At 39.3% G+C, this 26546-nt stretch overlaps 2 protein-coding genes across 2 annotated transcripts in view; both read right to left on the bottom strand.

Moving 5' to 3' along the window:
* LOC101116903 (olfactory receptor-like protein OLF3) overlaps positions 1 to 26546 on the bottom strand; it is a 211943-nt gene that overhangs the window by 32171 nt on the left and 153226 nt on the right. The window contains exon 5 of the mRNA XM_060415177.1: positions 25299 to 25361. The gene's annotated coding sequence lies outside the window, so the exon portion shown is untranslated. The remainder of the gene's footprint in view (positions 1 to 25298; positions 25362 to 26546) is intronic.
* Positions 11327 to 12280, bottom strand: LOC101116648 (olfactory receptor-like protein OLF3). The gene has a single exon (XM_004008141.4). The coding sequence runs from the start codon at positions 12278 to 12280 to the stop codon at positions 11327 to 11329; it is 954 nt and encodes a 317-aa protein (XP_004008190.3).

Raw genomic sequence — 26546 nt, 5'->3', positions numbered from 1 at the left:
GAGGGAGTTCTTCATAGCCTGGCAATAATGCAGTGCAATTTTATATCCTTTCAATTTACACTAGTTTCCAGGACAAGAGGGGATGGTAGGTGACAATGAGAGGTAAGTTGATAAACAATGCTGATAAACATGTTTCGAAGTCAAGGATAACCCTACATAAATCTGCTACACCAAACATGAGGAAATGAATAATAATCTACCAAAAAAAAGGTTCAGAAGCGGCACACAGATAGTACAAACAAGGCTAGTGTCTCGTGGAGAGATCTGAAGTTAAATCTTGTTTTCATGAACTTACCAGACATATGACTGGGTTAGAGATTTAAACTTTTATGTAGAGAATGTGATGATATTTTATAACTATGGTGTGTATTTAAGGGCAAATGTAAACAATTTATGAAGAAGTTACTTTTTGAACTATTACTGGTGGCAGGACTTTAACAGAATAGGTACTGGTTGTAACCTAAGCTCCTCCCTTGGAGAGAAACAAACATACTTCCCTCACTGTACTTCACCTTACACTCATCATTAGCTGGTTGTCCTAAAACACAAATATACCTCTTTCATGCACAAACAAATCTTATGATGTATAAGTGCTTACAGAATTAAGAACATCATAGGCATGGAGTGTCTGAATACTCGTTCATTAGAACCTGACATGTTTTTTATTTATTAATTTTAGCATTCATTATCATGCATGCTTTCTAGGGCAAAGCATTTTACTAAAATAACCTGTTAATACTTAAATACCTTTCATGGACATGTCAGCTATTTATTTTTAACCCATCAATGTGTGTGTGTGTCTATCTATATAGGTAATTTCCTTGATTTTAAAATAATTTAAATTCAAAATAATTGATAGCAAAATATTTCTATTTTCTACAGTCATAAAACCCTTTTAAGACACCTGGCAGACTAAGAATATAGAAATAACATCTGTAAATGTATAGCTGAATAGAGGAGGGAAATGGACTTGTCTGATGGTTTTCACCTACCTGCAATGAACACTGTCTCCAACGTTAGTGGTACCTTGGATCAACTTTCAGTTAAATAGAGCTAGATTCCTAGTAGGTCTCAGGATGCACAACTAAATAACTGGTAGGTAGTATGTGTATATCTAAATGCTTGATGTCAGAAAGCTAAAGCTTGGTATTTTCAACTCTAAACAGAGTCTAGGGATTTGATGCTATCTGTAAACATGTGTTGTTCATTGATGTCAACAGGTAAAATGGACTTTTGTGGGTATTTATTCCCACAAAATAATTGTTCCTTTTCTCAACAGAAACAACAGAGCAAAACCTTCCTCACATGGAACCAGGAACACAGCTCTTGTTCAAAAGCCAGCTTTGAAGATAAACACAGTTAAGAGTTGGTCTTGTTAATGCTTCCTTCCCCGCAAGACAGTCTGTGTTTTTTTTTTCAGTATTTGTCCCAACTCTAGCTGATTTATCTCCCTGCAGGTACCTAATAGTCCTTTAGGGCTATTAGCATACACACACGCAATGCTTCTTTAATGATAAGGAGCTATTTTACATGCTTTAGGCCATATCTTCCTCATACTACACAAACTACACCTCTCAAAATGTTTTGAGTTTTCTTCGTCTAGTCAAAAATAAATAATCCAATAAACCTGCTCAAGACAGTATTGATGAATGAACCCTGTGGTTCATCTTAGACATGAGCATCACAAAGGAAGGGCTTCTTCATGCCTCTGCTTTATGGTCTGTGGTGGAGGTAGGGAAATTATTGTGAAACAGTAAGTGATATAATATGAGGGTGCCAGTGAAATATTCTGTTACAAATTATCTCCCATTTGCCCAATCATGAATGCTTGAAACTCAGATATTAGTAATTTATTCCTTTTCTGTTGATATTATCCTGAATTTTTAAGATATAATTAGCATAAAGTGGGGGTTTTAAAATGTGAATTACTTGATCTTGTAACTCTTTAAAACAGATGATGCAAGAAGGAAAACTGAAACCCTTACACATGGAGAAGGGATGAGGAATGACACAGAAGCTAAAGGAAAATCAGCTATGAGGTCTGGAGAGCAAAGACCAATTACTCATCGTTAAAATATACCCTTTGGTGACCCTAGGTAAAAGTATCTCCATGTGCCTTGTCCCATTAGTCCAGTTATTAATACTGACAGCAAATACAACCAAAATGCCTTCTCTCTATGACAGAGAAATAAAAAGAAAATTAGTTTTCAGATGCCCAGTGCAACTCATTTTACATGACTTAACAACAAATTAAAAAGTTCAACTTAATTCAGTTGCGATTCACTTAAGTAAAGAAATGTGTTTATTTAAGCTTAAAGCTATTTGATCTTCAGTGTTGGCATTCTTGACAAACTAGGCTGGGACAAGTGAGAATCCTGAATACAAAAACACATGAAGGTAGCTCTCACAACCTGCAGACGTGTTTCTTTCATGTTGATCAAAATGACTCAGCGCCCATACCTCTATAAAGCTGAAGTGTCCATAGACACTTTCATAGACACTGCCCATACTTTCATTTAGAGAAATTTTCTCTGACTCATGACTGAAGAGTTGCTTGATGTAGACAGCGAGCAGATCATACCTGAGAAGGAATATTTGCATCATCTTACTCTATAGAAACAGAGAGTCCACAGTCTTCAGGGTGGCTGATATCTCAAAGATGGGTTTGACACACTGAAAGAACAATTAATTTATTCTTGTTCAAGTCCTGTGGTCTCCTTCCAATCTGATTTGGTGACCTGACTTCACACAATCTTAGACCAATTATGAGACCCCGTTTCTCAAACATGTGCAATCCTGACATTCACCTTTGGTGGTATATTTCATTACGGCCTCAATGGATAAATCCTCACCTTATTTTTGTCTCTTGTCTTTGCCCCTGTTGCTAACACTAAGATTTTCTTTTGAAGGGTAATTCCAGCTGTCTCCAAATCTCCACAGTGCAGTCTCTACAGACAATTCTTGAGGAACCAAGCCTGGGATGAGTTGGGAGACCTAGATCCTAACTCCAGTTTACTGTCTTGAGTTCCTAAGGTCTCTGCATAAGCCATTAATTGTCTTAAATCTTAATTTATTTGTTATTAAAAAGGAAAATTATATCTTGGGTACAAAAGCCTTCAGAAAAATTGAAACATGAGGTTTTAAGCAATTGACAGTTATATTTTCTGGAAATATAATATAATATTACTACTATCTGCTAGTTAATATCAATACCTAACTAAACATTTTATACTTTTGGGCTTCCCTGACTTCATCTTTATGTCAGTACTAAACCTCAGAGTTGAGAAGCCTGCAGAAAAAAATGTACATGTCTAAAACTTAAGCAAAGCAATTATTTTAATACATTTGCAGCAATACTTAGGGTGAACAATTTCACCAGTCATGTTACATATCCTTGACCCAAAGTTTCTTACAAGTCACATCACTTTTGTTTCTATATCTTCTAAACCCACACTCCCACATGCTGCTGATGACTCTCAAACATTAATCAGTATCTGACAAGATACACACTTATGCTACCATCTGTGTCTACGTTGATGTAAAGAGTTTTCTCCTCCAACAAAGGGAAGGACCATATAGAATAGATACACCCAAATTCCTTGGGTTCCAGTAAGTCACCTGGGACTAATTGTGACTGTGAGGGACACTACTGGGAGGAAGTTGATGAGAGCTCCAAAAACAGCTCCAACACAGACCTAATGAGCTTTGGCACCAGCTTCACTGGCAACATAGGGCCAACGGATTCCCCTCAGGGGCCCCGTGCATTAGAGTGGTAATTGCTGCCCCACTTCCAATTCACAAGGGCAGGGCCTCCACGCTGCCCTTCCCCCTGTGGAAGGCTGTTCTCCATCCTTCTCCCACCAACATCTTCATTACAGGCCTAGGTCATTCTAAAGAGTCACAGAAGCCAGCTCACTGAGGTTTTACGATGTTCTCCTATAACCCAAAACAAACTTTAGCCTTCAGTGCCCCAATCTAGGAAGAACTGACTGGGGCTGCATTTAAATCTAGTGTAAATACCAGTTCTCCCCCTTTGGACTCCAGATGCCCTTATTTCTTCTTCTAGAAATGGGAGAGATATGCTTCAGTCCCCTGATGTATGTGCAGTCTAACTGGTTCTGTGAGCATGACCAGTATGATAGACAGTCTAGTACATGTCTCATGATACCACTTAAGCTCCAAAAGTGATAGCATCACATAGGCAGATTTAAAAATCCAAGATATGGAAGCAATCTAAGTGTCTATCCACAGACAAATGGATAAAGACAATGTGGTATATATGTATATATACACAATGGAATACTACTAAGCCATTAAAAAAAATTTTGCCACTGCAGCAACATGGATGGTCTTGGAGAGAATTATGCTAAGTTGTCAGACAGCAAAAAACAATACTGCATCATGTGACTTATATGCAAAATCTAAAAAGTACAAAAACTAGTGAATGTACCAAAAAATAAGCAGTCTCGTGGATATCGAGAATAGCCCAGTGATTACCAATGGGGAGGGGCAATATAAGGGTGGAAGAAAAGGAGGTACAAATTACTGGGTGTAAGATAGGCTTAAGGATATACTGCACAACATGAGGATATAGCCAATATTTTGTAACAACTGTAAATGGAAAGTAACCTTTAAACTGTATAAAAATTAAGATACTCACCTATAAACCATTAAATTATATTTATAATAAAAAATCTAAATCAACAATAAATTGACAAAGGGAGTTTTAGCAATTAATAAAAAAAAATGGAAAAGCAATAAGGTCATCCAAAAATCTTGACAAAGAAGGATGAAACTTCTACACTTCTTCAATTTTATTTTAATTAAAGTTTATATTTATAGAGACTAAAGATTAATGTGTCATAAAAAATAATACAGAAGTACTGCTTATACTGCTTTACCAGTTTCTCACAATGGAAGCATCTTGCAAAGTACAATATCATAAGATAGTATGATAAACAAGGTAATTATGTAATTATAGTATGTGGTATGAATAATGTAGTAATACAATATCACAATATATTGGCATTGATACAGTCAAGATACAGAACATTTCCATCACCACAAGAATCGTTCATGTCGTACTCTTATAGCCACATTTATTTCTGTCCAGCCTTTCAGTTCAGTTCAGTTCAGTCGCTCAGTCGTGTCTGACTCTTTGCAACCCCAAGAACCGAGGCATGCCAGGCCTCCCTGTCCATCACTAACTCCTGGAGTTCACCCAAACTCATGTCCATCGAGTCGGTGATGCATCCAACCATCTCATCCTCTGTCGTCCCCTTGTCCTCCTGCCCTCAATCTTTCCCAGCATCAGGGTCTTTTCAAATGAGTCAGCTCTTCACATCAGGTGGCCAAAGTATTGGAGTTTCAGCTTCAAAATCAGTCCTTCCAATGAACACCCAGGACTGAGCTCCTTTAGGATGGACTGACTGGATCTCCTTGCAGTCCAAGGGACTCTCAAGAGTCTTCTCCAACACCACAGTTCAAAAGCATCAATTCTTCTGCGCTCTGCTTTCTTTATAGTCCAACTCTCACATCCATACATGACCACTGGAAAAACCATAGCCTTGACTAGACGGACCTTTGTTGGCAAAGTAATGTCTCTGCTTTTTAATATGCTATCTAGATTGGTCATAACCTTCCTTCCAAGGAGTAAGCGTCTTTTAATTTCATTGCTGCAATCGCCATCTGCAGTGATTTTGGAGCCCCAAAAAATAAAGTCTGACACTGTTTCCACTGTTTCCCCATCTATTTCCCATGAAGTGATGGGACCAAATGCTGTGATCTTAGTTTTCTGAATGTTGAGCTTTAAGCCAACTTTTTCACTCTCCTCTTTCACTTTCATCAAGAGGCTCTTTAGTTCTTCTTCACTTTCTGCCATAACGGTGGTGTCATCTGCATATCTGAGGTTATGGATATTTCTCCTGGCAATCTTGATTCCAGCTTGTGTTTCTTCCAGTCCAGCGTTTCTCATGATGTACTCTGCATAGAAGTTAAATAAGCAGGGTGACAATATACAGCCTTGACAGACTCCTTTTCCTATTTGGAACCAGTCTGTTGTTCCATGTCCAGTTTTAACTGTTGCTTCCTGACCTGTATACAAATTTCTCAAGAGGCAGGTCAGGTGGTCTGGTATTCCTGTCTGTTTCAGAATTTTTCACAGTTGATTGTGATCCACACAGTCAAAGGCTTTGGCATAGTCAAGAAAGCAGAAATAGATGTTTTTCTGGAACTCTCTTGCTTTTTTGATGATCCAGCTGATGTTGACAATTTGATCTCTGGTTCCTCTGCCTTTTCTAAAACCAGCTTGAACATCTGGAAGTTCATGGTCCACACATTGCTGGAGCCTGGCTTGGAGAATTTTAAGCATTACTTTACTAGTGTGTTTCCTTTTAACCTCTAGTTATTACCATCTGTTCTCTCAATCTATAATTTTAACATTTCAAGAATTATATATAAGTAAAATCATACAGTATATTCCTTTAGGACTGTCTTCTTCATTGGTAACTTGGAATCACACACTGGCACATAGTGATCATAGGCCATCACTGCCGAGGGAAAATCCCCAACTTACCCAAACCTAGCGAGGAAAATAACTGGGCTGCACAGCTCCTATGTGGAATCACTTGATGTTCCTCAAGAAAATGTACCAGCATCTGAGGAAACTAATATAATGTTGTATGTCAATTATGCCTCAGTTTTAAAGATAATTAAATTACCACAAATTTTTAAGTAATAAAGTAAAATAAAAATATACCATTCTGATGCAAATTGGTTATACTAGGAAGGTTCTGTGTGTATTGAGGGGTGGAGAGAGCAGGAGGGCATATATGGGAATTTTTCGTACTTTCTGCCTAACTTTGCTGTGAACTTAAAACTGCTCTAAAAAAACAAGTTAATTAGTTGGGATTGTTCTAGCTTCCACTTAGGTTGCAGAAAGCTAGAAAGAGCATTGTTGGTTCCATCTTAAAACAAGAATGTTTCAGTGAACTACAAAATCATAACTCCCGTGAAATCATTGGTTAACTGACATTGCAGGGCAACCAAATAGCACAAATCTCAAGAAGGCTAAGTCCATCCAGGAAAAGAGAGGATGTGAGCTCTGACTTACATGGGTCACAATATGGAAGGACAATAGGCCCCCAAACTAGTGAGTGAAAATTGATTCAACAAATTGCTAAAGTTCAAGTGTGGGATGTGGTGAGCATAGAATGGCTGAGAGCCATGGCAAAAAGAGGAGTTCCACCAATTCTCAATGTTTTCTCCACAGATTTAGGACAGTCCTTGCAAGAATGTTTGCAGGAAGGTGGAAAACCAGAGAAAGCCTTCTTCCTGGTGCAGGTCTAAGAGAAGGCAACCACAGCCACTGCAGTGAGAAGAAGCAACTCTCCAACCACCAGTCACCACAGAAACACAAACTCAAACCAAGCTCATCCCATGACTGTGCTGATTCCCATACCATCTATAAAACACGTGTCAAACTGAAGAAATGTGTCCGTTTCAAGGCATTATACTATTTATGTTAGAGTCTATTATACTATGTGAAAAATATAAGCTGTAAATCTAAATTAAAGGTCAGAGGAAAAGGCAAAAAAATGTAAATGTCACTGAATAAAGGTTTAACAGAAGAAAATCAGATATTTTTGGATTACAGGAACTATCGCACAGGGGTTTAAAATAAGACTCATAAATAAGTTAAAAGGTCTAAAAGAAAAGATAAACATTGTCATAAATTCTTGAGAAATTTCAATATTGAACTGAAAACTACACAGAGAAATTAAGTTGAAATGCTAGGTGTGAAGGACATAGTCAAAGAACTAACGATTGCTTACGAGTAGACTCAACAGAATCAAAAAATGATCAGTAAGAAAAAAGATGAACCGATAGAAATTAGCAAAACTGAAGCACAAAGAGGAAAAAATTATAATGATAAAAAGAGAAAAGACTCTTCCAAGGGCTGTGGGACAATAGCAAACAAGCTAACATATGTGAAATTGGAAAATCCCAACAGAAAAACAGAGATAGAAGGAATACAAGAAATACTTGAAGATAGAGTGACTGAAAAAAAAAAATAGTGAAAGAAATTGACAGCACAAAACCAAGAAATTCAGCAAAATAAGGAAAAACAAAAATGTGGACATATGATATTCTATCTAAAAGGTGAAAATAAAGTGGAGATCTAGAAGGGAGCCCGAAATAAAGTTACATCACATACGGAAGCAGAACTGAAAGTAGAATGCTTCTCAGAAACTATACAAAACAGAAGACACGGAGGGATAAAGGTAGAGTCCGAGGCAGTGGTGGTGAGTGGGGGGGCTGTCATCAAAGAATTCTTTGTGTAGAGAAAATGTCTTTTGAGAATGAAGGAGAAATAAAGGCCTTTTCAAATAAACAAACCTGAATGAATATTTTCCAGCAGACCTAGATTTCAAGAAATGATAATGGAATTCTTCAGGGGTTCTTGAAGAAATAATTCCCATTATAAGGCAGGAAATCTAAAAGATAGATTGTATATTGTATCACATCAAAAAGTAAGAGAGCTATTGAAGATTACTGGGGTCATGGGGAAAAACCAAGTGTCCAATCTGATAAGCTAAGTAATGACCGACCTCCTGAAGATGTCTTTGCCCTGATTCTCAGAATGTGTGAATATGCTGCCTTTTATGTTAAAAGTTACTTGCACATGTTTTAAATTAAGGATCTTAACATGGAGGCTATTCTGGATAATCTTAGGGGTCCCACGCAGTAAAATGGATCTTTAAGAGAGCACAATGATGGGAAGAGAGACAATAGAAAGAGATGTGAGATGGAGGCAGAACCTAGAAGGGTGGGATGGGGTGGGAAAGGGGTCCATGGGGGAGGGGACACATGTATACCTATGGTTGATTCATGCTGATGTATGGCAGAAACCAAAACAATATTGTAAAGCAATTATCCTCCAATTGAAAATAAATAATTAAAAAATAAAAAGTTTCTAAAATAAATACATACAAATAAAAATACGGTAAACTGTGCTAAAAAATTAAAATATGGTAAACTGTGTTTGAGCCCTGGGTTGGGAAGATCCCCTGGAAGAGGGCATGGCAACCCACTCCAGTATTCTTGCCTGGAGAATCCCCGTGGGCAGAGGAGCCTGGCAGGCAGTAGCCCTTGAGGTTGCAAAGAGCTGGACACGACTAAGCACAGCACACAAACTGTGCTTAAGGCATATGGGGGGGGGGGCAGAAAATGGAGGCAGAGGATCAGACTCAGAGAAAGGTTTCCTGTGCTGCTGACCTTGAAGCTGGGAGAAAGGGTGACAAGCAAAGTGGAGGCTGGTGAAGGCAAAGTGGTCATGAGATGAAGACCACAGAAGAGTCACAGATATCTCAACCAGGCATAGAAATTCCCCTTCTTAAAGCATCGTGTGTATAATTGATGTGCGTATACTTGTATTTTTCACTAATTTTCTTCTACTAGCTCCCCACTGGTCTCAGATGAAGTTGAAAGAATATCTTGCATCAGTGCCCTCTGTACCCTGACACTTCTACCTGCCTGCTTCACCCTCACTATGCCTCGATCTTCTATCTTCTCTGCGCTGCAAGTGAGGCTTTGGGACATTTCTGAACTGCCATGCTCTTCCAGCTCTGCCCCTCTCCCAGGTTGTCTGCACTGTGGTTTGGACTGTTGTCATCTGGGTAACTTTCCCTTGCTTTTCTGGTCTCCACTTGGACCCTTTCTCTTTTTAAGGTACAATTAAATATCAACTCTGTTTGAACACCGAGATTGTGCGTTCACAAGCAGAAGAACTGCCCATCAACTGACTCTAAGAGACAATGGAAGAAAAAACTTTGAGAAGTCTTCAAGGGAGCATGAAGATGAGCTGCTATCATATTCTTTCTCCCCCTTTCCCTGTATTTCTTGTACAATTACCACTTTGCCTTCTTTTATTTAGGCTTTCTCTCAGAGGTGAGGTCTACTCTAAACTAATTCAGCTCAGTAGATTTACAAAGATGAGCTAGGGCCCTGTTGTATGGAGGAGGAAGGATGGAAGAAGGTGTTTCTATGGAGACGGGAAGCTGACATCTGCACAGCTGAATCGACCATCCTGGTTCACCAAATTAAGTCTGTCTTATTTTACATCAGTATTGGATGAGGAAGCTTTCTTAATTAGATTAAATACATCTTAAAAATTTTATACATTATTTCTAATTTTATGTGCCTATTTTGTGTCTAAAGTCTAGGAAAAGAGCTAATATATTTTTCAGAGGTTGCAGAGTTTTAACATTTAAATGGTACCCTGTCAAATTCTTCATAAACTGTGAGGTTAAATTAATGAGAGTAATTACATTAGTAATTCATACTACTATCAGAAAGAGTTTGAAATGTAGCTGTTCCTGGGCCAATCCCAGCCATGTGTATATTCACCTTTAGTCATATTCTATCCAGGTAAAACAAGACGTTTACTTGACTGTTCTTCTGAGTCACCTCTGGGACCCAAAGGTTGAGTTTTATCTCCAGATCTCAAAGGTCAAGCTCAAAAACATTTTTAATCAGCTTGATAGCAACACTCTCCTCAGAACAGTAATTCATATAATTACTGGATATGGATATATATCCCACACATTATTTTTAGTGACTCTAAAAGGTAAAAATGCTTTTGTTCCCAATGAAAACACAATAAAGCCGGAAAAAAATTTTTTTTGATTAATAAGGACCAGTGATATTATGAGAAAAATACTATGAATATTTATACACAAGTCATTTTGTAGACAATTTTCATTTCTCTTGGGAAGATTCCTAAGAGGAAAACTGCTGGGTCATGTGGCAAGCATATGGTTAATTTTATAAAAAATTGCCACTTTATACTCTTAACAGCAATGAGTTCATATTGCTCCATATCTGTACCAGAACTCAGCACTACCAGTATTCTTAATTTTAGTCATTTGAGTGGGTCACTTGGTTTTTAAAAAAGAGTTATGCATTTGGAAGTCAAAGTACATATTTCTAAATTTAAAAAAAGAACAAATAGTCCAAAGAAAGATCCATGAATAGGCCAATGATTACAAACAAAATTATAAAGCAAAACATGGTATTTTTTTCATTATTCTAGGGTCATATGAATGGAGACTGAGCAGTTCTATTACAGTAGTGCTTTATTTTTTAAACATGCTGCCATGACATAGAGATATGCCCATGTCCCACACTCTAACCCAGCTAATTATAGTCTCCTACCCAGCATCACCAATTCCTGGTTGCCAGGGTAATGAATTTGAAGCTTCATATCAGAGTTAAGTGGGAGAACACACAGGCAAAGCTCTTTTGCCTAAGTGATGCTCATGATTTATCAAGTCGCCAATTTTGACATTAATCCAGATAATTGTCCTAGAAGCTTCTGCCAGGCCCCCTTCACCTCCTTATTCCTTAGACTGTAAATCATGGGGTTCAGTACAGGCATCAAAATGGCATAGAAGACAGAGATCAGCTTCTCCTGAAGCACAGAAGGGCTGGGATTGGGCTGGATGTAAGTGAAAATGGTCATGCCATAGCACAGGACAACCACTGTGAGGTGAGAGGCGCAGGTGCGGAAGGCTTTCTTTCTCCCCTCTGTGGACTGGATCTTTAGGATGATGGAGACGATCCTGATGTAGGACAGGAGAACCAGGCAGAAAGGTGTCATCAGCAACACAATACTAGACACCATGATGGCCACCTCGTTGGAGGAGGTGTCCACACAGGCCAGCCTGACCACAGCTAGGAGTTCACAGGATATGTGATCAATATACTTGTTTGTGCACATGGGCAACTGAAAGGTGATGGTGGTCTGCACGAGAGAGTTGACAGAGCCACTGACCCAGGATGTGATGGCCAGCCTAGCACAGAGCCCTCCGTGCATGATGACCGAGTACCTCAGGGGCTTGCACACAGCCACATAGCGGTCATAGGCCATCACGGCCAGGAGAACAAACTCAATCCCACCCAGGCTCAGGGAGAAAAATAACTGGGCTGCACAGCTCACGTACGGGATCCCTTTATGTTCTACAAGAAAATGCACCAGCATCTGAGGAACGATGCTTGTGGCATAGGAGACATCAACAAGGGAGAGGTTGGTGAGAAAGAAATACATGGGAGTGTGGAGTCGGCTGTCCAGTCTGATCAGAAGAACAATGAGGACGTTCCCCAGCATGGTCAGCAGGTAAGTGACTGAGAACAGGACGAAGAGAGTGACCTGGGTGTCCCAGTCACTGGACAGGCTGAGGAGAATGAATTCTCTCACCCAAGTCTGGTTATTTGCTCCCATATAAAATAGAGAATTATTAATCTGCAGAGAAAGTCAGAAATAACAGATGCTACTGAATTAAAGAATCATAAGAGTAACTTCTTAGAAGAATGCTTAACATAATGATCGGCCAACCTTAACCAGATATTCTAGACCATTTATGGACCAAGAAGACAGGCCTGATTCTACTATGTATTATATCTACTCTACATAAGAGAGAGGCTAGCACTTTCCCCTGGACATGATGTGATCTCATAGAGTCAGTTAAAGCTTGGAAATAATGCCGAGCAATTTTTGGAAGCTCTGTTTCTTTCTAAGTTACTGCAATTTCCAGAGAGGGGAGAACTGCAGATGACAACGGGAAGTAAAATGATTAACCATGAAGGTACACATGGTCTGAAGTCCGCAGACTTCCCTCTATATACCTACTACACAAAATATGGTAAAATGTAAAAATTAAATATTTTTAAAGGATTGTAAGAGGCAGATATATAACAAGTAAAACTGGCCAATGATGGAAAAATCTAGAATTTGGGAACCTGAATGTAAATCTTTCTTTATGACTTAGTAGATGCTTGATTGGGTTAGAAATTTAAACTTTTGCATACCAAATTTGATAATGCTGCATAACTTAAAAGTGTATGTATGCTCAAGTGTAGATAACATGGGGAAAGTATTTTATAAACTTACTGGTCATCATACTTCAGTAGTAGCATACTACCAGGTATAACAGGAGCTGTGCCCTGTCAGAGACGGAGTAACGAATGTGCTTTCCTCATATTCCCTCCAGTTTCAGACATTAAAACAAATGAAGCAAAACCCTGAATAGATCTGAAGTCTAAGAAGTTGGCTTGGATGCTTTGAAACTCCAGGAAATTATGAGTCTCTTTAAGATTTGGTGTCTTCCATCTTTGGAAGGGGAAGAGGGCAATTTTATCTTGTTCTTTTTATTTTTCTACCCTATTTTTTACTCATTCTGACTTGCTCTTTTTATTTTCCTATACATATGTATAGGAATATACATAGCCTGTATATATGATCTCAGTAAAACTAATAGTATGAAAATAATAGCTTAAGCTTCCTAGTATTAGAGAGGAAAACAAATCTTGACTTTTGTTAACTATTTAGCAGATCTGCATAATAAGTAGATATTTTGTTTTTGAATGATTTTGCAAACATGGGTGAAGTGCCATCTTCCCTGGATGTTGGAATTTCAATTGTGAATATTACCCTTCCCCTCTGCTCAAACTGTAGTGCTGGAGAAGACTCTTGAGCAAGGAAATCAAACCAGTCAGTTCTAAAGGAAATCAACCCTGAATATTCACTGGAAGAACTGAGGTCGAAGCTGAAGCTCCAATACTTTGGTCACCTGATGTGAAGCGCTGATTCACTGAAAAAGACCCTGATACTGGGAAGGACTTAAGGCAATAGGGGAAGGGACTGGCAGAGGATGAGATGGTTAGATAGCATCACCGACTCAATGACATGAGTTTGAACACACTCTGGGAGGTAGCAGACATTCCCCTTTGCGCTGTACAAGCTGCCTGGAGAGCAAGCAGCCCAAGTCTCCCGTGCTCCTCTTACTCACCAGCACACCTCTCTGCTACAGCCCTCACGTGACTACAAATGACGGGCAGCATCACATCTGAGGGGAAGTGTGACTTTTAAAGCCTAACAGCTCCTGCTTTGAAGCTACAGTTGACCCCTGAAGAATGAGGAGGTTAGGGGTGACCAGCCTCGGTGCAGTTGAATATCCAAGCGTAATTTACAGACAGCCCTCTGCATTCCCATCTCCTCCACTTCAGCAGACTCAACCATACTTCCGTGGTGCAAGGCTGTACCATTTACTGTACTGTAGTATTTACACTGGAAAAGTCTGCATAAAAGGAGACCCGCACAATGCAAAGTTGTGTTGCTCAAGGGTCAACAAGTTCCTTTTGGACCTCTCTGATTCAGCCTGTGCCTACTGGAAAGCAGCCGATACTTTCACTAGACCGATCATTCTAAATTGCAAATTTAATTATAGCCTTAAATAGCTAACAGATCTTCTGATATGTAATTGCTTACAGAATTAAAACATCCTGAGTAGGAGAATCATTATATTTTACATTAATTGTAGCATTCAATATCCTGTGCATGTTTCAGAGCAAAGCATTCTATTATTAAAACTCTACTAATACTTAAACACTTATTATGGATAAATTGGCGAATTACATTTAACCCATCAAAGAGTGTGTTTATTTTCAAAATACATTGTTTTGGTTTTAAGATTACTTAAATTTTAATACATTGGTATCCAAATATTCCTGGTTCCTATAGTCATAAAGTCCTTCCTTAGACACCTAGTAAATTAAGAAAATAGATACAGCATCTGTATTTATTCCTTTTATATTGAGTGTCTTCTTTGTGAACTGTTTGGACATAATTATTCTAAATAAGAATTAACTGAATTTATTGTGCTCCTTTAAAATATGTCATGAAAGAATAGAAAACTGAGACCCTTAGAAATGGGCGGGAGGGCGATGAGGGACACAAAAATTATAGGAAAAATCAAATATGATGTTTGGAGAGCAAAGACCAATTATTCACTGTTAAAATATACCCTTTGGTGACCTTAATTAAAAGTATCCCCCTGTGCCTTCTCCCATTAGTCCAGTTACTAATATAACAAATAGAACCAAAATGCCTTTGCTCTATGACAAAAAAGTGGAAACAGAAAATGAGTTTTCAGATTCCTAATACAACATATTTTATGTAACTTAATACAACTAACTAGTTCAATTTAGTCAGTTATTATTTTTTGTTTAAATTTTTAAAAAGTGTCCATTTAAGCTTAAACCTATCTGATTCTAAATAGCATCTATGGGATTCTAAACAGTCCTGGACAGGACAAGTGAAAGTCCTGAGGACAGAAGCAGAATTCTCAACTGTGGGTCCTACATATTTATATACCTCCAGGTATTTCCTTTCATATCTGCGTCATCTCCATGTAGGGAAAGAGAGCCCAGGGCCCTTTGGGTGGTTGATATCTCAAGAATGGGTTTGACATGCTAAAAGACCACTTAATTGTTTTTTCTCTTTGGGTTAACCTCTTAAGCCTGATATGGTTACCTGAGTTTTCACTTAATCAAGCCCAATGTCTTAAATTCAGCCTCTCAAACATGTGCAACCTAGCATTCACTTTTGGTGAAATATCTTTATGGTTTCATCATGAGAATTCCATATGTCTTGTCCCCTGTTGCTAAGACTAGAGTTCTCTTGAAGTCAAGTTCCCTCTGTCGGGCAAGTCACCACAGTGCAGTCTCTGCAGCCAATTCTAGAGAAATCAACCCTAGGGTGAGAGTTAGGAGACCAACCTAGACCTAACTCCAATTCACTCCCTACATGCTAAAGGTCTTTGCATAAACCATTAATTGCTTTACATTTTAATTTGCCTGTTATCAAAAGGAAAAGCACAGTATCATGAGTATCAAACCCTTCACAAATAATTCAGACAGGAGGCTTTAAAGCAATTTATGTTTTCTTGTTTAAAAATGTAATGCGCTAATATTCCCACCATCTGTTGTCAATACTAATATCTAACTAAAGGTTTCATAATTCTAGGTTTCCTCCTTAAGTGTCTTCATCTCTTTGTATCAGTTCCAAACCTGGGAGAAGTCTGTTGAAAAATATCGTATCTAAGCCTCTTGCCTTTGCAAAACAGAATTATTTTACTATATACTTTAGCTATGATACTTAGAATAAGAAGAGTTCGCCAGCCATGTTTCATATCCCTTGCATCCCTAATCCAAAATCTTTAACAAATCACATCAATTCTGTTTCTATATCTTCTAAACCCACACTTCCACATGCTGTTGATGCCTATCAAACATTAATCAGTGTCTGACAAAATAAACATCTCTGCTACTGTTTATGTCTAAGTTGATCTAAATAGTTTTCTTTTCCAATAAAAGGATGGACCATATTGAATAGATACTCCCAAGTTCCTTGGGCTCCAGTAAGTCACCTGGGACTAATTGTGACTGGGAGGGACACTACTGGGAGGAAGTTGACAAGAGCTCCAAAAACAGCTCCAACGCAGACCTAATGAGCTTTGGCAGCCGCTTCACTGGCAATGCAGGACCAATGGATTCCCCTCAGGGGCCCCGTGCATCAGAATGGTAATTGCTATTCCCACTCCCAATTTAAAAGGGCGGGGCCTCCAGGCTGCCATTCTCCCCGTGGAAGGCTGTTCTCCAACCTTCTCCTACCAACATCTACGTTGTAGCCCTAGGTCATTCTAAAGAGTCAAAGAAGCCAGCTCACAGAAATTTTAGGATGCTCTCCTGTTACCCAAACCAAAGTTTAACCTTCAGTGTCCCAATCTAGGAAGAACTGACAGGGGCTGCCTCTAAATCTAATGTAAACACCAATTCTCTCCCTTGAGCTCCAGACGCCCTTATTTCTTCTCCTAGAGACAGGAGAGATGTGCTTTAGTCCCCTAATGTATGCACATGGTTTCGTGGGTTCTGTGAGCATGGCCAGTATGACAGACATTCTAGTACATGTCTCATGACACTGCTGCTGCTGCTGCCGCTAAGTCGCTTCAGTCGTGTCCGACTCTGTGCGACCCCACAGATGACAGCCCACCAGGCTCCCCGTCCCTGGGATTCTCCAGGCAAGAATACTGGAGTGGGTTGCAATTTCCTTCTCCAGTGCATGAAAGTGAAAAGTGAAAGTGAAATCGCTCAGTCCTGTCCGACTCTTAGCGACCCCATGGACTGCAGCCTACCAGGCTCCTCTGTCCATGGGATTTTCCACGCAAGAGTACTGGAGTGGGGTGCCACTGAGCTCTAAAAGCAACAGCATCACATAGACAGATTTAAAAATCTAAGATACGGAAGCAATCGAAGTGTCCATCTACAGATGAATGGATAAAGAAGATGTGATATATATGTGTATGTATATATACACAATAAACTACTACTCGGCACAAATAAAACCAAAATTTTGCCATTTGTAGCAATATGGATGGTCTAGAAGAGCATTTATACTAAGTCAAGTCAGACAGCAAAGGACAAATATTGCATCATGTTACTTACATGTGAAATCTAAAAAAATACAACAAACTAGTGAATATACCAAAAAGTAAGCAGACTCACAGATATGCAGAACCAACCAGCGGTTACCAGTGGGGAGAAGTGGGGAGGGGCAGTACATGGGTGCAGGAAGAGGAGGTGCAAATTATTGGGTGTAAGATAGGCTTTTCCAGTGAGTCAGTTCTTCCCATCAGGTGGCCAAAGTTTTGGATCTTCAGCTTCAGCATCGGTCCTTCCATGAAGATTCAGGATTGATTTCCTTTAGGATTAACTGGTTGGATCTCCTTGCAGTCCAAGGGACTTTCAAGAGTCTTCTCCAACACCATAGTTCAAAAGCATCAATTCTTTGGTGCTTAGCTTTCTTTACAGTCCAACTCTCACATCCATACATGACTACTGGAAAAACACAGCTTTGACTAGATGAACCTTTGCTGGCAAAGCAATGTCTCTGCTTTTTAATATGCTGTCTAGGTTGTTCATAGCTTTTCTTCCAAGGAGCAAGAGTCTTTTAATTTCATGGCTGCACTCACCATCTACATTGATTTTGGAGCCCCCCAAAATAAATCCTGTCACTGTTTCCATTGTTTCCCCATCTATTTGCCATGAAGTGATGGCACGGATGCCATGATCTTACTTTTCTGAATGTTGAGCTTTAAGCCAGGTTTTTCACTCTCCTCTGTCACTTTCATCAAGAAGCTCTTTAGTTCTTCTTTGCTTTCTGTCATAAGGGTGGTGTCATTTGTGTATCTGAGGTTATTGATATTTCTCCTGGCAATCTTGATTCCAGCTTGTGCTTCATCCAGCCCAGCATTTCGCATGATGTACTCTGCATATAAGTTAAATAAGCAGGGTGACAATATACAGCCTTGACATACTCCTTTGCCAATTTGGAACCAGTCTATTGTTCCATGTCTAGTTCTAACTGTTGCTTCTTGACTTGCATACAGCAGGCAGGTCAGGTGGTCTGGTATTCCCATCTCTTGAAGAATTTTCCATAGTTTGTGATCCACACAGTCAAAGGCTTTGGTGTAGTCAATAAAGCAATAGTAGATTTTTGGGGGAACTTTCTTGCTTTTTCGATGATCTAGTGGATGTTGGCAATTTGATCTCTGATTCCTCTACCTTTTCTAAATTCAGCTTGAACATCTGGAAATTCATGGTTCATGTACTGTTGAAGCCTGGCTTGGAGAATTTTGAGCATTATTTTGCTAACGTGTGAGATGAGTGCAATTGTGTGGTAGTTTGAACCTTCTTTGGCATTGCCTTTCTTTGGGGTTGGAATGAAAACTGACTGACCTTTTCCAGTCCTGTGGTCACTGCAGAGTTTTCCAGATTTGCCGGCATTTCTCTGATGCTGAGGCCAAAACTCCAATACTTTGGCCACCTGATGCAAAGAACTGACTCACTGGAAAAGACCCTAATGCTGGGAAAGATTGAAGGCAGGAGGAGAAGGGGACAACAGAAGATGAGATGGTTGGATGGCATCACTGATGCTATGGCCATGAGTTTGAGTAGGCCCCAGGAGTTGGTGATGGACAGGAAAGCCTGGCATGCTGCAGTCCATGAGGTCACAAAGAATCAGACACAACTGAGTGACTGAATTGAACTGAAGATAGGCTTAAGGATATACTGCACAACATGAGGGATAGAGCCAATATTTTGTAACAACTATAAATGGAAAGTAACTTTTAAATTGTATAAAAATAAAGATGATCACCTATTTAAGCCAGTAAATTATATTTATATTAAATGAAATCTAAATCTACAAAAAGCTGACAAAGAGAGTATCAGCAATTAATTAAAAAATGGAAAAACAATAAGGTCATCCAACATTCTCGACAGAGAAGGATGAAACTTCTATGCCTCTTCAAACTTCAATTAAAGTTTGTACTTAGATTGTAAATCAATGTGTCATATGAAATAATACAGAAGTATCTCTTATACCCTTTGACTAGTTTCCCCCCAATGGTAACATCTTGGAAAGCTACAGTACAATATCATAAAATAGTATGATACATAATGTAATTATGTAGTTATACTCATGTGGCATGATTTTAATGAGTTATACTCATTATCATGATTAACATGATAATGTAATAATACAGTATTATAACATATTGGCATTTATATAGTCAAGATACAGAACATTTCCATCACCACAGAATCCTTCATGTTTTCCTTTTATAGCCACATCTATTTCTGTCCAGCCTCTACCCTCTCCTTCAGTTCAGTTCAGTTCAGTCACTCAGCCGTGTCTGACTCTTTGCAACTCCATGGACTGCAGCACGCCAGGCCTCCCTGTCCATCACCAACTCCTGGAGTTTACCCAAACTCATGTCCATTGAGTCGATGATGCCATCCAACCATCTCATCCTCTGTCATCCCCTTCTCCTCCCACCTTCAATCTTTTCCAGCATCAGGGTCTTTTCAAATGAGTCAGCTCTTTGCATCAGGTGACCAAAGTATTGGAGCTTCAGCTTCAACATCAGTCCTTCCAATGAACATTCAGGACTGATCTCTTTTAGGATAGACTGGTTGGATCTCCTTGCAGTCCAAGGGACTCTCAAGAGGCCTCTATAACACCACAGTTCGAAAGCATCAATTCTTTGGCGCTCAGCTTTCTTTTTAGTCCAACTCTCACATCCATACATGACTACTGGAAAAACCATAGCCTAGACTAGACCGACCCTTGTTAGCAAAGTAATGTCTTTGCTTTTTAATATGCTATCTAGATTGGTCATGACTTTCCTTCCTTTACCTCTGGTTATTACCATCTGTTCTCTCTATCTATAATTTTAGCATTTCAAGAATTATATATAAATAAAATCTTACAGTATATTCAATGATTAAAGCTAATGGAGGTGATGGAATTCCAGCTGAGCTATTTCAAATCCCAAAAGATGGTGTCGCACTCAATGTGTCAGCAAATTTGGAAAACTCAGCAATGGCCACCAGACTGGAAAAAGTCAGTTTTCATTCCAATCCCAAGGAAAATCAGTGCCAAAGATGTTCAAACTACCATACAATTGCACTCATTTCAAATGTTAGAAAGATAATGTTCAAAATCCTTCAAGCTAAGCTTCAACAGTACATGAACCATGAACTTCCAGATGTACAAACTGGATTTAGAAAAGTCAGAGGAACTAGAAATCAAATTGGCAACATCCATTGGACGATAGAAAAAGCAAGAGAATTCCAGAAAAATATCTACTTCTGCTTCATTGACCAGGTTAAAGCCTTTGATTGTAGTGGATCATCACAAACTGTAGAAAATTATTAAAGAGATGGGAAAACCAGACCACCTTAGCTGCCTTCTGAGAAATCTGTATGCAGGTCAAGAAGCAACAGAACCAGATATGGAACAATGGACTGGTTCCAAATTGGAAAAGGAGTTTATCAAGGCTGTATATCGCCACCCTGCTTGTTTAAATTATATACAGGATACATCATGCAAAATGTCAGGCTGGATGAATTACAAGCTGGAATCAAGATTGCCAGGAGAAATATCAACCACCTTAGATATGCAGATGATACCACCCTAACGACAGAAAGCAAAGAGGAACTCAAGAGCCTCTTGATGAAGGTATAAGAGGATAGTGAAAACCCTGGCTTAAAACTCAACTTTCAATAAACTAAGATCATAGCATCTGGTCCCATCACTTCATGGCAAATAGATGGGGGAAAAAAATGGAAACAATGACAGACACTATTTTCTCAGGCTCCAAAATCACTGCAGATGGTGACTGCAGCCATGGAATTGAAAGATCCTCGCTCTTTAGAAGAAAAGCTATGACAAACCTAGACAGCGTGTTAAAAAAGCAGAGACATCATTTGCTGGTAAAGATCCATCTAGTCAAAGCTATGGTCCAAAGCTTCTTTATGGACCATAAAGAAAGCTGAGTGCTGAAGAACTGATGCTTTCACATGGTGGTGCTGAAGAAGACTCTTGAGAGCTCCTTGGACAGCAAGGAGATCAAACCAGTTGATCTTAAAGGAAATCAACCCTCAATATTCATTGGAAGGACAAATGCTGAAGCTGAAGCTCCAATACTTTTGGCCACCTAGTGGGAAGAGTTGACTTACTGGAAAAGACCCTGATACTGAAAGATTGAGGGCAGGAGGAGCAGGCAGTGACAGATAATGAGATGGTTGGATGGCATCACTGACTCAGTGGAAATCCATTTGAGCAAGCTCCAAGAGACAGTGAAGGACAAGGAAACCTGGAGTGCTGCAGTCCATGGGGTCACAAAGAGTTGGACACACCTTAGGGACTGAACAACAAAGAGTCTGGCACTAGAAGTAGTAGCAAGTCCGGTTTCTAGAATCAGTAGTGATGACACTGCCCTAGGGGTATCTGCAACACACAATACACCATCCAGGCTCAGGGAAGACTTTGGCGTGGTGTCCTCACCAGATCAGTTCTGCAGAATGAGTTTGACCCTTCTGCAAGACATGGGTCGACTCCAAGACTGATTCTCAGAGACTCTATGAGTTATTTTGTACCCCTTAATAGATGCATTTTCAGCTTTAATTAGCTGAAGTTTCCATCTGTTGCTTGGCCTCCCCTATGGCTCAGCAGAAAATCATCTGCCTGCAATGCAGGAGGCATGGGAGACACAGATCAAATCCCTGGCTCAAGAAGATTTCCCTGGAGGAGGAAATGGCACTCCACTCCAGAATTCTTGCCTGAAAAATCCCATGAACAGAAGAGCCTCGTGGGCTACAGTCCATGGGATTGCAAAGAGCCAGACATGATTGAGTGACTAAGCACGCATGCAATTTCAGCTATCAACACTGGATGAGCATGATATGTGGAAACTTGGTAAACAAAAGGAGTGCTATTTTTCTTCTTTCTAGTTTTCTGTTATATGAGAAGAAAGAAAAAAAATAAACAATGAATTTCCTTTTTTGTCTATTTGATTTTTCTTTAAAAAGCTTGTGCCCAGGCTATAACCACAGGGGGGAGATCTTCAAAGAATGTCAAAAAGATTAACCCATGGAACTTCAAGGCTTCGGTCTCAGGCCACTGTCCTGCTTTAACCTGAATGCACCAACATGAGCATAACTTTGACCTATAAAAGGATGATTCACACAGATAATCAGGAAAAGTACTTCAACCTATCTGTCAGCAGTTGCCTCTCTGATATTTTTCAACACCTGCCTTCTGTCCCTGCCAGAGTCAATTTCCAAGCTTAAGCACCAGGAGCAAAGTGGAATTGGTTTTGGTTTGCTCTTTGGTTTGCTTTTCTATCTGCCTTCATTATCTAAAAAAAATCTTTAGTATTTCCTACTCTCAATCTCCTCAGTCTTTTTGTCCCATCTGCCTGAAACCCAGAAGATAGCTTCTTAGATTTGTAGAGACATGCCTTTCCTAAAATCATGAACACACCCGTGAGCAGTTCTTTCCAGCTGTTGTTCAGTCACTCAGTCATGCCTGACTCTTTGCACTTCCCATGAACTGCAGCACACCAGGCTTCCCTGTCCTTTTAATTTTTTTTCTACAGGCATATTTCATTTTACTGAGCTTCCCAGATATGCGTTTTTTTATACATTTAAGTTTTGTGGCAACCTTGCATCAAGCAAATCTATTGGCACCATTTTTCCAACATCAATTGCTCATGTTGTGTCTCTGTGTCACATTTCACTAATCTTTGCAGTGTTTTAAATTTTTCCTTATTATTATATTTATTATAGGAATCTGTGATCAATGATCTTTAATGTTACTACTGCAAAAAGATTGATTCCCTGAAGACTCAGATGGTGGTTAACATCTTTTAAGCAATAAAATTTTTTAATCAAGGGCGGGAAAGCCTTTCTTCTTGGGCTTCCCAAGTGATTCAGTGGTAAAGAATCCTCCTGCCAGTACAGGAGATGCAGGTTCAATTTTGGAGTTGGGAAGATCCCCTGGAGTAGGAAATGGAAACCCCACTCTAGTATTCCTGCCTGAAAAATTCCATGGACAGAGGAGCCTGGTGGGCTACAGTCTATGGTGTCTCAAAGAGTTGGATATAACTGAGCGCATGTGCGCATCCACACACACACACTTTTTTTTAACACATATTGCTATTGCACACTTAATAGACCACAGTACAAAGTAAACATAACTTTTATGTGTACTGGGAAACCAAAAAATCCATGTTTTGTTTATGTTTTTATTTCAATATTCACTTTATTGTGGCGGTCTGAAACTGAGCATGCAATATCTCCAAAATACACCTGTACTCATTTTGAAAAATTTTGTATTTTCTGTATTTTATCAATAGACCAGGGATTTTTGCTTGTTCAGTAATATTTCCCTAGGGCCATAACAGTGAAAGAGTGCAAAAATTAAATTTGTATGTTGTTAGGGTGTATGTGACTGTAAAGGGGTGGCATGCGGAAGCTTTGTACTGGTGGAGCAGTTCTGTATCTTGACTGTGGTGGTTACTCGAATATACACATGTGAAAAAAACAGCACAGAATTATATATACATACACACAGAAGAGTGAATACAGAACTGGTGAAGTTGGAATAAGCTCTGTGGATTGTACCAATGCCTGTTTCCTGGCTGTGATATTGTACTATAATTACATAAGATGTTACCATTAGGGAAAACTAGGTGAAGAATACACAGAAACTCTCTGTAAATTTTTTTACAACTTCCTGTGAATCTACAATTATTTCCAAAAACTTATTTTTAATAATTGATTAACTAAGTGCAATTTGCAAATATGTTTTTTTAATTTTTTTAAGTTTTTTATTTTTTAAATTGTAAAATCTTTAATTCTTACATGCATTCCCAAACATGAACCCCCCTCCCACCTCCATCCCCATAACATCTCTCTGGGTCATCCCCATGCACCAGCCCCAAGCATGCTGTATCCTACGTCAGACATAGACTGGTGATTTAATTCTTACATGATAGTATACATGTTAGAATGCCATTCTCCCAAATCATCCCACCCTCTCCCTCTCCCTCTGAGTCCAAAAGTCCGTTATACACATCTGTGTCTTTTTTGCTGTCTTGCATGCAGGGTCGTCATTGCCATCTTCCTAAATTCCATATATATGTGTTAGTATACTGTATTGGTGTTTTTCTTTCTGGCTTACTTCACTCTGTATAATCGGCTCCAGTTTCATCCATCTCATCAGAACTGATTCAAATGAATTCTTTTTAACGGCTGAGTAATACTCCATTGTGTATATGTACCACAGCTTCATTTTAAAAATAAAAAACTTATTTTTAATAATTGATTAACTAAGTGCAATTTGCAAATATGTTTTTAAAAAGAGGAGAAGGAAGAAAAATTTTAATGTTAAGAGTAGCTTTCTTTGGATCTCATAATGAGGGAAGATTTCTTTTTATCCTTCTACCCTTAAATTCTTAATGGAAATATTTCACTTTGGGCTCTAATTTTGGGTTCATACTGTATTTTTCCTTTAGATACTCTTTGAGTTTCCTGCCACAGAAGGAAGCCTTTAATAATCTTTGAAATTTAAAGATATCAACCCTCCTTCACCCCCAGCCCTAAGCTGAGCCCCAAATTGCACTAACCTGAGAGCCCATCCATGGAACATGGTGAATCATGTGTATATTTAGGGAAACTGCTACTTATAGTCTCTTTAGACAGCCTTTTTCCAACTGCTTTCCTGCCTTCTGCCACTGCAGTCATCACATTCTCTTACTAGCATTTGAAGCTCACTGCAAGAACAGGTTTGATTTTGTGTTAGTATGCCTAAAGGAAATATTTTCTCCTTGCCCCACCCACTGAAACAGAGTTCTGTGAGCAGGTAGGCGCATAGTGTTCCTAATGCCACTGGGGAGCCCAAGCCCATGACTGAGTCTTTCCATTCCTAGAAGGCAGCTCAATTTTTAAATTGTACTTATGTATTTTAGTGCAAAACAACCTCTTCCTTCTCCTGTATGTGCCTTTACCTGAGAGCCCCTTGTGATAATTTTCAAAAGCCTGTTGAAACCCACCACCTCCAACTCTGCAGATGACTCTCATAGTACTTCAGTGAGAAAGCCATGTCAGCCTTGATCCTTTAAAAGAAAAAAAAACACACATTTTAACAAGACTAAAATATTTTTCAGTAGTTCTATAATTTCTTTTCACCCAGCTCTATGAGTTTTTAAAGCATAAGGGCCTCATGAGCTGCATCTATAAATCTTCTTGAATCAGAAGTGTCTCCACAGCAAAGCATCAGCTCCTCAGGCCTCAGTGAAGCCTGGCAGGAATGAAAGATGTTTCTATGGGCAATAATTCTCCTTTTTAACTGTCTTTTCCTACTTTTTAAACCCTGCACTTTTTATCTGTCTCCTCATTGCTTCTCTGACAATGAATCTCCTTCTAAGCACATTCTGAACAGGAACAGAAGCACAGACTGAAACGTTTACCTCTAAGAGTTTCAGGAACACAGCAAGTTAACAGGTGTCAAGAGTGAGAGGACAGATGGACAGTTCCTTGGGTGGGGGTGGGAAGGAAGGCAGAGAGAGCACTTCTGTGGCTGGAATCTCAGATCTTTGTGAATGTGTGGGATGCAGGAAGATGTGTCCATGGGCTAAAGACTCTGTGAGCCCAAAGCAGGCAAAAGTTATCTTGATTATCTGTTTCTGTTTTACTCCCTTTGTGTTACTCTTGTGCCTTATTTCTCATCTCAGCATCTTGCAGTCCTGAAATATTCCCTTTTTGCTCCACAGCATGAAAACTGAAGTCCAGAGAAGAAAAAAGACAGCATCACATAGGTATTAAGGACAGGGCACAAGCAGGAGTTTCCAGGTTCACTACCTTCCATCTGCTCTCTCTACTTCACAACCTCTGGAGCTGAGTACTCTCACCCACTGGTTATACCTGTTGGAGGGACTAGAGATGGTGATCACGACCCAGCACTCATGCACATGGCATTCAGACCCAGGCACAGTCTCCACTCATGATGGCAGATGTGGACACAGCTTTCCCCCCTTGTCTACTTTGACCATCCCACTTTCTTCCTACTCTCCCATCAACTTCTTCATCTCTTTTGAGAATTAAAATTGCATTTTATATCTGATTTCCCAACAACTTATTTTAGACAAATAGTTCTAATACATAAATTCTATTTTGTTTTTATAAAGACTAAAAGGATCTTTCCAATTAGTCTTCCAACGTAGACAGCATATTCAAAAGCAGAGACATTACTTTGCCAACTAAGGTCCGTCTAGTCAAGGCTATGGTTTTTCCAGTAGTCA

This window comes from Ovis aries, chromosome 4, assembly GCF_016772045.2.
Source record: "Ovis aries strain OAR_USU_Benz2616 breed Rambouillet chromosome 4, ARS-UI_Ramb_v3.0, whole genome shotgun sequence".
Taxonomy (NCBI): Eukaryota; Metazoa; Chordata; class Mammalia; order Artiodactyla; family Bovidae; genus Ovis; species Ovis aries.
The sequence above is the reverse complement of the archived record's forward strand: the minus strand, read 5'-3'. Positions and strand labels throughout refer to the sequence as shown.

Coding starts and splice junctions, on each gene's coding strand:
- LOC101116648 (XM_004008141.4), bottom strand. CDS start 12,280: ATGGGAGCAAATAACCAGACTTGGGTGAGAGAATTCATTCTCCTCAGC.